At 40.8% G+C, this 15,116-nt stretch overlaps 1 protein-coding gene across 1 annotated transcript in view; it reads left to right on the plus strand.

The window, feature by feature from the left end:
- Positions 1-2,014: 2,014 nt before the first annotated feature.
- Positions 2,015-15,116, plus strand: part of CUNH14orf132 (chromosome unknown C14orf132 homolog) — a 132,303-nt gene continuing 119,201 nt past the window's right edge. The window contains exon 1 of the mRNA XM_077466717.1: positions 2,015-2,582. Within this exon, the coding sequence (XP_077322843.1) occupies positions 2,556-2,582 (27 nt within the window). The 5' untranslated portion in view covers positions 2,015-2,555. The remainder of the gene's footprint in view (positions 2,583-15,116) is intronic.

The raw sequence follows: 15,116 nt of genomic DNA on the forward strand, positions 1-15,116 counted from the left end.
ACATTGAGTTTGTGGATTTTTGGCATGAAGAGCACTTTTGACGACCATTAGGAAAATCTACAGACACTTTATCATAAAGGTTGTGGATTGATTTATAATTTATATTTTTTTGTATGGTCGCTGTAGTTGTTTTGAGCACATTATGATACATATCGTATTATGATTTAGCACAACCGTAGCTCTGCTTCTTTTATTAGTGTAATGGAGGAGTGCATTGCCTTGGTGTGTTGGGGTGCCATTCAAAATTCTATGAAAGTTGTGGTTCCATTCAAAATAAAAGGCTCTGCAACACAGCAATGCATGTTAGATGCGTTCCCATGATTTGTGCGGGTCATACATGTGCTGGGACAAGGTCATCTAGAGCCCAGGGCGAACATGCCAAATTGTACGCCCCTAAGATGTATGAGCATTATGTGTCAGCAAAAATCCCTCACCCCCAAACAATCAAGCACTAATCTGCATACTTACCCCCTAAACGTGTATCCCCCTTCCTCCAAGTACAAATCCACCCCCCTACTGAATGTCCCTCCTTCCCAGCACAAAATCTTACCTCCCCCATGCCCCCAACACAAAACCCCAAAAAATGTTCTCTCTTCTAGCACAAATCCCCTACCCCTCAAATATTCTCTCCAATCACAACCCCCCCCCCACACACACACACGCACAAATCTCCTCTCCCTCAGAAAAATTCACCCTCCTAGCACAAATCCCCTACCCCTCAAACATCTTCTCCAATCACAAGTCCTCTCCCCCCCCACACGCACAAATCCCCTCTCCCCCAGAAAAATTCTCCCTCCTAGCACAAATCCCCTACCCCTCAAATATCCTCTCCAATTACAAATCCCCCTCACCCAAAAATCTCCTCTCCCCCAGAAAAATTCTCCCTCCTAGCACAAATCCTCTAGCCCTCAAATATCCTTTCTAAGCACAAATCCTCTCCCCCTACTCCAAATCACCCACCCCCAGCACAAATTCCCTCCCCCCAATTCCCCATACTAACACAAATCCCTCCCCCAAAAGTTCTCCTTTTACCACAAATACTCCCTAACAGCACAAACCCCCCCCTAAAATCACCTCCTACCACAACCCCACCCCCCCCCCCCACCATAACACCTTTTCTAAGCCCCCTTTCACAGTGGGGCAGTTTTCAGGCACTTTAGAGCTGGAAATACCCTCTGCTATGTGTCTGAAAACCACCTCCTATTCATTCCAGTGTGACTTTTCACACTCGGCTTTAGCGCTAATGGCCGGTGCTTTCAGTGTGAAAACAGTCTAACACAGACCTCCCAAATTCCCCCTCCTCGCACAAGTCCTGTACCCCCCTTCCAACATACAACCCCCTCCAAATCCCCACCCCTATCATACCTCCCCAAATTTCCCCTCCTAGAACTATCCTTACCCCCTGACACCCTCCCCCAAAATTCCTCCTCCCAACACAAATCCCTTCCCTCAATCTCTTTTTGGTGCCCCTCTACCTCACATGATACCACAGTCCCCAGGGCAGCCACCCCTCCTGCCCACCCCTTGTCCCTCTGCGCTGCCCACAATGAAGTGTAAATTGACAATAAAGGAAGCCTGTGGTAAGAGAAATATGTAGGTTGCCTTTTCAATTAAATGTTCTTAATTAAAGCAAAAATCTTGTTATGGCATGCCATTGAAGTAAAAAAAATAAAAATAATAATATTAAAGAAAAAAAGAAGAAAAAAAATCAGAAAGAAGAGTATACTAGGGAATATGAAGTATATTCAACGTATCGTTTCTTTGAAATAAGCAAAGCAGCGGCCAGATTAGAAATCACACCATATATATATATATATATATATATATATATATATATATATATATATATATATATATATATATATATATATAAAATTCTTCCGGCAGCGTCTAAGCCCCAACGTGACTCTCAAGTGGAATTGCAATTGACGGTCACCAACTTTTCAATACAGACCACATCTGCCTGAAACTTCCCTGTCAGTACTGCTGCTCATTCATTCCGTCCCTGAGGAGCATTGGTTGCCATAGGAACACAGTTAACTATCACATCACTTTATAAATGAATCTCAATCCAGGGCTTGCCGCACATTTTATTCCGTCGTCGAGCTTGGAATCTGTGTCAGGGGTCTCCAACTGCAAGACGAGAGAGAGAGAGAGAGAGAGAGAGGAAAAAAAAACAAAAACAATTAAAAAGATGAGCTAATCCCTCACAAACAGCTTCCCTTTCCTCAGATTGGAGGGCTCAGCCTTCGCAGCACCGCCTAGGAGACAAGCCGGGCAAGAAAGGGTTAACGGTGGATGGCACCGCTCTGCCACTTAAACGAAAAGCTTACCCCGACCCTGCCCGAAAAACACAGAAGCAGAGAACGCTCTTGTCTGGTCAACGGTGGCCAAGGGGAAGCAGACGCCAAGGAGATGTCATGAAAAAGCAGCTTGGATTAATTGGGTCCCCTTACCGGAACGCTCTCCGGAGCCCGCGCCTTCAAGCCCCCTGGAAGATGAACACAGCTGATCAGATTCTATAGACGGCTTACGGTCCACCGCTACCACATACCATGGATCTTTCCTTTATGGCCGCTCAGGTAAGATACATTGATTAAGTATCCTGGTTTTTACCTCTGATACAATTGTTGAGTATCCTTTTTGCAACTGTTGATATTTTATTAAGAATCTTTGTTTTTGCCTCTGATACATCTATTAAGTATCCTTGTACTTAAGTATCTTTTTACTTAATATATTTATTATGTATCCCTGTACCCAATCTTTGCCCGAGTTACATTTATTAAGTATCCTTTTTACCTGTGATATATTTATTATGTATTTCTGTATCTAATCCAGTCAAGTCTCCTTGTACTTAAGTATCCTTTTACTGCATATATTTATTATGTAGCTTTGTACTTTGCTATCCTTGTACTTAATCCTTGCCCGAGATACATTTATCAGGTATCCTTTTTACCTGTGATATACATTAGGTACTCCTGGTTTTACCTCTCATATATTTATTAAGTATTCTTTTACTTTATATATTTATCAAGTATCCTTGTACTTAATCCTTGCCTATGATACATTTTTTTTAAGCATCCTTTGTATTGTGATAGATTTTTTAAGTATGCTTTCTATTGTGATATATGTTTTAAGTATCCTTTGTATTGGGATACATGTTTAAGTATCTTTTGTATTGGCATACATTTTTAAGCATCGTTTGTATTGTGATATATGTTTTAAGTATCCTTTGTATTGGGATACATTTTTAAGTATCTTTTGTATTGTGATTCATTTTTAAAGTATCTTTTGTATTGTGATACATTTTTAAAGTATCCTTTGTATTGGGATACATTTTTAAAGTATCCTTTGTATTGGGATACATTTTTAAGTATCTTTTGTATTGTGATACATTTTTTAAGTATCCTTAGTATTGTGATACATTTTTAAGTATCTTTTGTATTGTGATTAATTTTTAAAGTATTTTTTGTATTGTGATACATTTTTAAAGTATCCTTTGTATTGTGATATATTTTTTAAGTATACTTTGTATTGCAATAAATTTTTTAAGTATCCTTTTTACCTGTGATATACATTAGGTACTCCTGTTTTTACCTCTCATATATTTATCAAGTATCCTTGTACTTAATCCTTGCCTATGATACATTTTATAAGTATCCTTTGTATTGTGATACATTTTTAAGTATCCTTTACTTATACTTTATATAGTTATCAAATATACTTGTGCTTAATCCTTTCCTATGATACATTTTCTTTAAGTGTCCTTTGTAATATGATACATTTATTAGTATCCTTTGTATTGTAATACCTTTTTTAGTATCTTTGTTCATAACCTGTAGCTCAACTGTATTTTTATTGGCAATACCATTTCCTCAGTAAGAATAAAGAGGCGGCTGATTTGCTGGATGGTTTTGTTTAGCCTTCCTCTGGATCAACAGTTTTTAGAACTCTCTTTGACAACACGATGAACCTGGTGGCCCCGGGTCAATTACTTTTTTTGCCTTCTCATTTATATTACTGATTACTTTTTCAATTAGAACTGACTTAAATTAGCATTGTTATTATACAGGATTTATATAGCATCAACAATTTGCACAGCACTTTACAAAATGGGAGATAGTACAGTTCCAATACACGAATGGAAAGAGATGAAGACCATTTGAATGGCAGGAATGTTTATTATGTAGCTTTGTACTTAAGTATCCTTGTACCTAATCCTTGCCCAAGATACATTCATTAAGTATTCTTTTTACCTGTGGTATACATTAGGTACTTACTGGTTTTACCTCTCATACATTTATTAAGTATCCCTGTACTTTGTATATTTATAAAACATCCCTGTGCTTAATCCTTGCCTATGATATATATTTTTAAAGTATCCTTTGTATTGTGATACATTTATTAGTCAGCTCAACTGTATTTTTATTGGAAATACCATTTCCCCACTAAGGATAAAGAGGAGGCTGACTTGCTGGATGGTTTTGTTTAGCCTTCTTCTGGATCAACAGTTTTTAGAACTCTCTTTGACAACATGATGAACCCGGTGGCACTGGCTTGTTTTTTTTTTTTTTTTTTTTTTTTTTTTTTGCATTTTCATTTATATTACTGATTACTTTTATAACAAGAACTGCTTTAAATTATTACTGTTATTATACAGGATCAGGGGCGAACTGACAACTCATGGGGCCCCCGGGCAATAGGAGATTATAGGGGCCCCCAGGCAATCAGAGATTATGGGGCCACACAGTATACACAAACGCACACACACAGTATACAATCACACAGTATACACAGATATGTTTCTATTGGCTGAGAAGGTACTGGAGAGGTGGGGCAGCTATAATCTTGGGATTTTTAGACCAAAAGAATGTCGGTAAGGGACATTTCAGACACAGATGTAAAAAAAAAACATACATTTTTACATACTGTCCCTGGTTTTACTGAGGCTGGCAACCCTGATGGGGGACCCTAGTGGCATGGGGCCCTCCGCCCAATGGTCAGTCCACCCCTGTACAGGATTTATATAGCGCCAACAGTTCGCGCGCCACTTTACAAAATTGGAGACAGTACAGTTCCAATAAAATTCAAAAAGAAAAGACTGGAAAGAGATGCAGACTATTCGAATGGCAGGAAAGTTAAACTGACTACATATATAATAAACTTATACAAAAAATCTGCCTGCTTGTAAATGTCCAAAACCAAAATTTTATAGTAGGACTTTATTGGTACAGGTGGGACAGACACTTAATTTGACAAAGGTTTATACAAAATTTAACATAATACATTTTGTATAAAGCATGGGTCTTCAAACTATGGCCCTCCAGTTGTTCAGGAACTACAATTCCCATCATGCCTAGTCATGTCTGTGAATGTCTCATGGGATGTGTAGTTTTGCAACAGCTGGAGGGCCGTAGTTTGAGGATCCCTGATATAAAGCTTTCGCAAATGAAGTGTCTGTCCCTTTGCATGAGATAGAAAACCAACATGATGGATTATTGCGGTACCAGAGAGGGATTTTATACACAAGTTAATAAAGAATACATTTATTATAACAAAATTTACACATAGAAAAAAACATGATAAAAACATCCAATTATTTGTAAGGTTCAATACAATAGTTACAAAAGATGGTTGACGCATTTCACTTAATAGCTTCTTCATAACCGATTACAACAGGACCTCATATTAGGGAAACACAAGATAGCTTCACCTACTCCACCTAAAAAAGGATATGCCCATATCGATTCTCCTTTTTGAGGGAGGAGAAGGTGAAGCTATCTTGTGTTCTTAATATGAGGTTCTGTTGTTGCAAATCACTGAGTAATCGGTTCTGAAGAAGCTATTAAGTGAAACGCGTCAACCATCTCTGTGATATCTTTTGTAACTATTGTATTGAAACTTACAAATAATTGGGTGTTTTTATCATGGATGTTTTCTATGTGTAATTTTTTTGACAATAAATGTATTCTTTATTAACTTGTGTATAAAATCCATCTCTGGTACTGCAATAATCCATCATGTTGGTTCTCTATCTATGCAAAGTTGAATAAGGATGAGGTACCCCAATAGCCTTAATGTTCTTTTCTCTACAAGTGTCTGTCCCATCTGTATCAGTAAAGTCCTACTATAAAATGTAGCTTTTGGTTGTTGGTACATATATAACAAAAAAATAAAAAAAATAAAAATCTACTTAAAAAAAAGCGGTTAAATTATGTTAAGTTCTCCGAGTTAACTGGCATATTTGTATTTGTAATATTTAATCAATATCTATTAACATTTATATTTTAATATTTCAAGAATAATTAAAATAATTTATTATAATAATAATAACAACTTATTATTATTATTAAAATAATAAATATATATTTTATTATATAGGGTTTATATAGCTCCAACAGTTGGATATATATATATATATATATATATATATATATATATATACTCAAACTGGAGGCCCTCCAGCTGTTGCAGAACTACAATTCCCATGAGGCATTGCAAGGCTGACCATTACAAGCATGACTCCCATAGGCAGGGGCATGATGGGACTTGTATTTCCTCAACAGCTGGAGAGCCGCCAGTTTGAGACCCCTGAAACCCTTCCATTGAGTAATGACTGCCAGCAATTTGGGCTCTCTGAAATCAAATCAAGTATTTCCAGCCCACACCAGAGGCCACAACCGCCCACACAACCCTTACTAGATGATAACAACATAAATTATGCAAAAATGGGTATGAAAAGAAAATTGTAAGAAGATGAAATGGCACGCCATTACTATTTTATAAAATACTTTACAGCTGTAAGTGGAATCTGTTGGAGAGAAAAGTGAGCTTTGACACACAGCTATGCACTGATTAGATGATGTTTCCATTGAGATTCACTGATGTCCAGATTAATGTATGAGAAGGATTCGGAATTCAGAATAAGTGCGGCCATGTTGAATTATTATCTGCAGCAATTGGGTGCAGAGAAGTCCCCGGAGCTTAGGACTCCTCGCAGGTTCTTCCTATGGTGTCTGAGCAAATACACCCAAGTGCTTCTATATATTTAGAACTCATGGTTCTCCTGCACCACAAGTCCCAGCATGCGCTCCCTGTGAGATGTTAGTGGTCAAGTGCATCTGCAAAAATCAGAGCCGGGATAAGGTCATCTAGAGCCCAGGGTGAATGTGCCAAACTGTGTCCCCCCCCCCCCCCCCAAGATGTATGAGCATTGTATGTCAGCTAAATTCCCCCCCCAAATTTTTTTTAACACTAATCTGCATACAAATACCCCCAATAAACAAATACCCCCAATAAACAAATACCCCCAATCATCCCTACTAGCATAAATAGCCCCCTCAAAAAAAATTCCACTCCTAGCGCAATTCCCCCCCCCCTCTATCGTGTCACCTCTTCTAGAACAACCCCCCCCCCCCAAATCCTTCCTCCTAGCACAGATCACATTCTCCAATCCCCCCTCCCAACACAAATCCCCCAAACACCCCTTCTAGCACCTCCTCAATTTCCCTGCCTAGTACAAATACTCCCCAATCATCCCTACTAGCACAACCCTCCCCCAACAATAAGAAAAAATCTCCTTCTAGATAAAAATCCGCTCCCCCCACCATATCACCTCTTCTAACACAAACCCCCTAAATCCCCCATCCTAGCACAAATGGAATTCTCCCACCCCCTCCCAACACAAATCCCCCTAATCACCAATATAAGATCTACCTCTCCTTGTAGGTCTTCTTTTCAGGGTAGGGCTTATTTTTGGGGAAACAGGGTAGGGCTTATTTGGGGGTAGGGCTTATATTGCAGCCAACACCGACAATCACGCTAGGTCTTATTTTCGGGGTAACAGGATAAGATGGGGAAGTGGTAACTACAGTGTCATACATTCAGATTTTCTTTGTATTGTCTTCTTCTTGCATAGTAGACCATATCCTTAAAATGTATCCCTAGGCAGAACTTCTTTTTATAGCTTTGGGTGGAGCAGGGAAGGGTTAGACCACCTTTCTCAATCTTTTACCCTGGAGCAACCCTTAAAAATAATTTTAAGGCTAAGGGAACCATGCTGAAAATGATTATATCTGTGGGTGAAAGACACATTGGTTGGACCAGTGATTGCAGAAAATCTTTAGGAAAATAACGAATATGGTGAGTGTAGAGCATCAGGCTCCCGCAGCTGATCACTTATCAACACTATCCTGTGCTATACCCTGAAAACTTATAATAATAAAGGGAAAGGATGGTAAAATAAACTAACAGAAAATAAATATAGGAGATTAAAATTGTAGTATTCTCTATACAGTAGTGGTTAGTGGGGAAATGTCCCCTTACACATGGATTCCAGTGTTTTTTTTAAGCACATGATTAGAGCCTGAGGCTCTAATTGGCTTCAAAAAGGGTAGACTCGGGGTGCAGTGAGCCCACTTAGTTTGTGACAATAGGGCATTAATATTCACTATCATCTTCCTGTTTCTCCTCCTGGCCAATCAGAAAGCAGGAGAAGTGTGATTGGCCGAGGGGAGAAGCAATCGTATTGGCCCGGGCAGGGGGGAGGATGTACAGGAAGATCCAGGACTCACCCAGAGCGCTCTCTCAGTGCCATGCATCGGCACCGATTGAAAGCCCGACCACGTGAGTACCCCTACGGGGGGGGGGGTTCAGGTGGTTTGGTTTGTTTGCCATGACTCCCCCCCCCACACCCCCACCACTCACTGCCTCTGACATGGCAATAAGTAGAAGAAGAGTCCCTTACTTTGGTAGTGAGTGGAGATGTTCCCCTTAATTGGGGATCAGTGGAAAGTGCTCCCTTACATTGGTGGCCATTGCTGATGTTATCCTTAATTGGGGATCAGTGGAAAAGTGCCCTCTTATAATAGTGGCCATTGCAGATGTTCCCTTTAATTAGGGATCAGTGTAAAAGTGCCCCCTTACATTGGTGGCCGTTGCAGATGTTCCCCTTAATTGGGGATCAGTGGGAAAGTGTCCCTTTAAATTGGTGGCCAAAAAAAAATTTTTTCTTTTGACTTGGGGGGCAGTGGAAAATTGCCCCCCTTTTACAATATTGGCCAGTGCACATATTTTTCTTTAGTTGCGAATCGGTGGAAAAGTGCCCCCTTTCATTGGTGGTAAGTGGAGATGTTCCACTTTAAATAGGATTAGTGGGAAAAAAAAAAACATTACATGATTGTCAATGTATTTATTCTGCTTTAATCAGGGATTAGTAGAAGAGTGCCATTGGTGGTCAGTGCAGATGTTCCTCTCAATAGGGATCAGTGGAAAGTGCCCCTTTAAACTGGTGGCCAATGGAAATTCTCTTTTAATTAGGAGCCAGTGGAAAATTGCCCCATTACACTGATGGTCAGTGCGGATCTTTTCCTTTAATTGGGAATAAATGGAAAAGGGAAACGTTAATGATTAGTTGAGATGTTCGCCTTTATTTGAGATTAGTGGAAAAGTGCCCTTTTACATGGTCGTCAATGGAGATGTTCCCCTTTAATCAGGGATTAGTAGAAGGGTGTCCCTTTACATTGATAGTCAGTGCAGATGTTCCTCTCAATTCAGGATCAGTGAAAAAGTGCCCCTTTACATTGGTGGTGAATAGAGATATTGTCCTTTAAAGACGACACCTCCAAGACCACCACTGCCTTGCTAAAGAAGCTGAGGGCAAAGGTGATGGACTGACCAAGCATGTCTCCAGACCTAAACCCTATTGATCATCTGTGGGGCATCCTCAAACAGAAGGTGGAGGAGGGCAAGGTCTCCAACATCCACCAGCTCCGTGATGTCGTCATGGAGGAGTGTCCACTCCAGTGATAATCTGTGAAGCTCTGGTGAACTCCATGCCCAAGAGTATCTATTTACTAATACTAGCAGCATAAGAATGAAAAATAATCAGTGTTGATTGGGGGAGTGAAGTTCCACTTATAACTAAAAGAAAACCTTTTTTTTTTTTGTGTTGGATGGAGTGGAACGGGATTATAACCCCTGTCAGTATTTATTGCTGTCTGTGTCCCCGTTAGGGAGAGTCTCCCTCTCTATCTGTCCTGTTTACCATTATCACTGAAGGTGAAAGTAAAAGAAAATCCTAAATTTTGGGTTGTCCCCAGAATTATAATAGATGGGAAATCTTCCAATTGGGACACTAGCTCTGGTGACCTGGGGGGCCCCCAATAGGCTTGTGCAATTCGTTTCGTAACGAATCGAAATTCGGCCGAATTTTTCATCTTTCGGACATTCGGATGCATCCGAATGTCTGAATAAAAAAATCACAAATTACAACGAATACGAAAGAAATATAACGAATGAATTCGAAATTATTTCAACCGCATTCGAAAATATTTTGTGACCCGACTTTAGGGCCATGTATCTCGGGGTCACTTGGTGCTAGAAACTCCAAATCTTGATATGTTGTAGTGCTAGTGCTATTGTGTTTGCATGCCAAATTTGGGGTTTCTAGCTATAAGTGACCCCGAGATATGTGGCCCCAAAATCGGGTCGCAAAATGTTATTAGTTATTAGAGCAGAGAATGACATTTTGCGACCCGATTTTGGGGCCACATATCTCGGGGTCACTTATAGCTAGAAACCCCAAATTTGGTATGCAAACACAATATTACTAGCACTACAACATATCCAAATTTGGAGTGTCTAGCACCAATTGACCACGAGATACATGGCCCTAAAGTCGGGTCACAAAAATATTTTCGAATGCGGTTGAAATAATGTCGAATCATGTTGAAATCATTTCGAATCCAGTAGAAATATTTTCGAATTTGGTTGAAATATTTTCGAATGTGGCCGATTTTTCGAATTTGGTAGAAAACTAAACGAAATCCGAAAACGAATTTAAGGAAGTTAACGAATATAATTAAACGAAATTAATGAATTAACGAATTAAAACGAAACAAAACTAAACAAATTTTTTCCTTTTGCACATGTCTAGCCCCCAAGGAATTACCTTAATTTGCAGAGATTCCCTCTCACTTCCTGTTCGGCTATAGGACAGTGTGGGAAAATCTCTGCAATGGGAAAAAAAATCTGCCAGGGGTTATAACCCTCCCTTACACTAAAAAGTTTTTTCCAATAGTTCTACTTACCAGTTACCAACCATAGGCTATCATATAACATCATTGGTCGGTAGTGGTTATATGGGTATTAACATTTTCAGCCCTTAATCCAGCCTCTTGATCACTTTTCCAGTCGGCGGAATGTGGTTCTACTCCTCCCCCGGCCGCCATTTCTCACAGAGCGTGCTCTGACCGGCGGCAACGGGTGCACAGAACAGAGGAAGGGGAACTGACTTAGTTCCTTCCTTTCTGTAAATTCCCGAAACCCGAAGACGATGAGATTTCATCACTTCCGGTTACGCCTCCCTGTTTACCTGCCTGCTAGCTGACTGATCTGTGTCTGATCAGCTGCATTGGAGGACACAGGAAAGATTTGGGGGTCTTATAGACCCCAGATCTCTCCAAGAAGAGGACTTGTCACGGCCCATGATGTCACAAGGGATATTGTTCATAGCAATAAAGTTAGTACAAAAAAAAATAAAAAAAATAAAGAAACAATGTAAAAAATTGTTTAAGATCAAACATAATAAAAATGTATACGTACATGGTGATCGCACCACAAATGTGAGGAATGTCAGAGCAAAAAAGTCTTTAAAACGTCGCCTATGGAGATTTTTAAGTACCATAGTTTGGCACCATTCCATGGACATACACTATTATAAAGCATGACATGTTTGGTATCTACTTACTTAGCATAGCATGATCTTTTTACATTTTATGAAAATTTGGATATTATATTGTGATTGTGTGCAATAAAATTCATGAAAGTGTATTTTTTCTCAAAACATTGCGTATGAAAAACCGCTGCGCAAATACTATGTGACATAAAAAATTGCAAAGCTCATCATTTTATTCTATAGGGCTTCTGCTAAAAAATATATACAGTATATATAATGTTTGGGGATTCTAAGTCATTTTCTAGCAAGATCCACATCCCCAGTCTGGTTTTCAATTGCCTTAGTGTAGCCACGCAGATCTGACCATCCCTGCTGCCCATCCCTGACATTAGTCTTGATCGGGAGCAGAAGCCATGCAACCAATCATGTGACTACTGTGACAGCCAATCACAGTGGTCATGTAATTGGGAAGTCAGTCCCCCCCTAGACACATAGACCCATTCAAAGCAAACGCCAGGCCTGGACGGGAAGGGGTTAAAGCAAATCTAAACCCAGGACCAAACATTTAAGATTACCAGCCCTTGGCCTGGATTCATTATTTTTATGTTGTGTTATTTTTGTGCATTTTTTTAGGTATGTTTAAATTGGTTGTAAAGGTAAAAAAAAGTCACCTTAATGCATTCTATGCATTAGGGTGAAATAATATCTGACAATGCAAGCCCCCCAGCCCCCCCGTTTTACTTACCTGACTCCTCGAAAGTCCCGTGCTCGCCCCGACATCCTTTTTCGCCGCTCAGCCTGGCCGTTGATTGGTTACAGTGGATGGATTGAAAGCAGAGCAGCCATTGGCTTGCGCTGCTATAAATCACATCCAATGACATGGCATGCTGGGGGGGCGGAGCCGAGTGATACAGTGAGCAGCTATGGCCGCCTGCTGTATCACGGGAGCGCGCCCGCAAGCACTCCTCACCATGCGAGGGAGCCCTTGTGGGGGGAGTGGAGACAGCCGCAGAGGGACCCCAGAAGACGAGGCTCGGGGCTACTCTGTGCAAATCGAGCTGCACAGTGGAGGTAAGTATAACATATTTGTTATTTTAAAAAAAAATACCTTTACAACCCCTTTAAGCTTGAGCATTTTTTAAATTAGCATATGGAAAGCTAGTTATTAGGGGAAGGAGGAGGGTATTTTTGTAGCCACTCTGATTGAAGTCTATTGGGGCCACGCACATTGTTGTGGGGCCCAAAGATAAATGCAGGTCTATCACAAAGTAATATAGGGGAGGGCCCTCTAAGTAACAGAAAAGAAAGTTGCACGTTGCAGATCTGATGTTCTTCGCTAGCTAGTTTGAGCTCATTAACTGTAATCCGTTTGGGTTTTGATGAAGCAGTAAGTTCCTAGGGAGGAAGATCTAAAGGTGTCTGAAAACAATGTTCATGCAATGCAATAAAGTGTTCTTGGGGTAAAGATGTCTGTACACAGTGTCTCTGTAATAATGGCAATGGATAGATAAAGGTGGAGCTATTTGCCCTCTCACCAACGACCAGATCGCTCTGATGTCTTCAGGACAGGAACTCGTGTAGCGACACTTGTGCAGCTGCGTCATACTTGTCAACTATCCTGGTTTAAATTCCCTTGTCCCTTAAAGTTCTAGTCCCATGCTGTGTCCCAATATCTCAGTGTGAAGTGCTGCTACTAATGCTGCCCAGCTCTGCTCTATTGTGTACAGATGACTAACCTGCAGACCCTGTATTTACATGTAAATAACCGGTATTGATATGTAAATATTGTCTGCATTCATATGTAAATATAGGCAGCATTCATATGTATATCATGCTCCCCTGAGGTCATATCCACCATCATCTATACTGAATGCTGCCCACTGGGGGGTAAAGGGGCATGCTTGAAAGTCCTGCCTGCAACTGTGGTAATTTACCCCGAAATCAGCCTGTTCTGCAACGGTAAGAAAATTGGCGAGGGGAGGGTAGAGTGGGGTGTAAAGAGGTAGGCATAGAGTGAATTACAGTTGGGGTGCACAGGTGAGCAAAGAGGGGATGTATGGAGGTAAGGAAGGTAGGTTTAAAGATGAGCAGAGGAGGCAGGTAGAGTTAAAGGGGTGGAGGGTTGGAGTGTAAAGGATGGGGGAGGTTTGGGGTGCAGAGGTTAGCAGGGGTTTTAGGATGCAAAGGCGGACAGGGTGGAAAAATTCTAGGTTGCGTGTAGGGCAGCCCAATTATTTCAACGGGCTGCTCTATGCACTAGAAATGCAGGAGGAAAGTCCCTAACGCTTTTTCAAAATCACAAGGTTGTACAGCACATGTAAGCAGATGCGTGAGGGTGTCATTAACAATTAATGGCACTGCTGTGCATCTGCTAAAGGGCAGCATGTTTCTGCTGTGTCAGGAAAACGACTTTGCTTGCATTCCCGAAACACACAAATGTGAACGCAGGCTAAATGTCTCCGTTACATTGGTGGTCAGTGTAAATCTTCTCATTACATTGGGGCTTGGTGTAGAATCCTTTCATTTACACTAGTGGCCAGTGTGAAGGTGCCCCTTATGTAAGTGGTCAGTGTAAATCCCTCTTTACATTGGTGGTTACTGTGAATGCTTCTGTAGCACAGCCCCCTAGAGGAATGCTGAGAATTACCTGCTCATCTGCACGGCCATGACCTGTTAAACCTTCCATCCCACCTGACACTCTGGGTTCGGAAATCCTTGTAGCACGGTGTGGTAATGATCACCCAACTCAGTATAATTAGGTTCTGAATCACTTTACTTGAACCAATAAAAGAAAGTTATTTTAGAGAGGGAGGTGATAATCTGCTGAGTCAAGACAACAGCGCCAACTCAGCAAACAGCCGTTCCTGAAAGCACAAGACAATGTTAAGCAACAACACTATTATATGTACAGATATATACACTCCCTTATGAAGGCTTCAGTTAACTACTAATGCTGCCACACAGAGATAGATGTGATCTGGCCAGTCTAAGCTATACTAAGAGATAAAAGCAGGTCTATCACAAAGTAATATAGGGGAGGGCCCTCTAAGTAACAGAAAAGAAAGTTGCACGTTGCAGATCTGATGTTCTTCGCTAGCTAGTTGGAGCTCATTAACTGTAGTCCGTTTGGGTTTTGATGAAGCAGTAAGTTCCTAGGGAGGAAGATCTAAAGGTGTCTAAAAACAATGTTCATGCAATGCAATAAAGTGTTCTTGGGGTAAAGATGTCTGTACACAGTGTCTCTGTAATAATGGCAATGGATAGATAAAGGTGGAGCTATTTGCCCTCTCACCAACGACCAGATCGCTCTGATGTCTTCAGGACAGGAACTCGTGTAGCGACACTTGTGCAGCGCATCCACTGTCTCGGTCTTTTCCGAAGTGAAGCTTGGCACACACACCGACAAGCAGGTGATCCAACTAGTGTTGATGACAGGATG

The sequence above is a fragment of the Lithobates pipiens genome, unplaced genomic scaffold (assembly GCF_037356315.1).
Source record: "Lithobates pipiens isolate NorthernLeopardFrog02 unplaced genomic scaffold, aLitPip1_a1.2 Scaffold_37, whole genome shotgun sequence".
Lineage (NCBI taxonomy): Eukaryota > Metazoa > Chordata > Amphibia > Anura > Ranidae > Lithobates > Lithobates pipiens.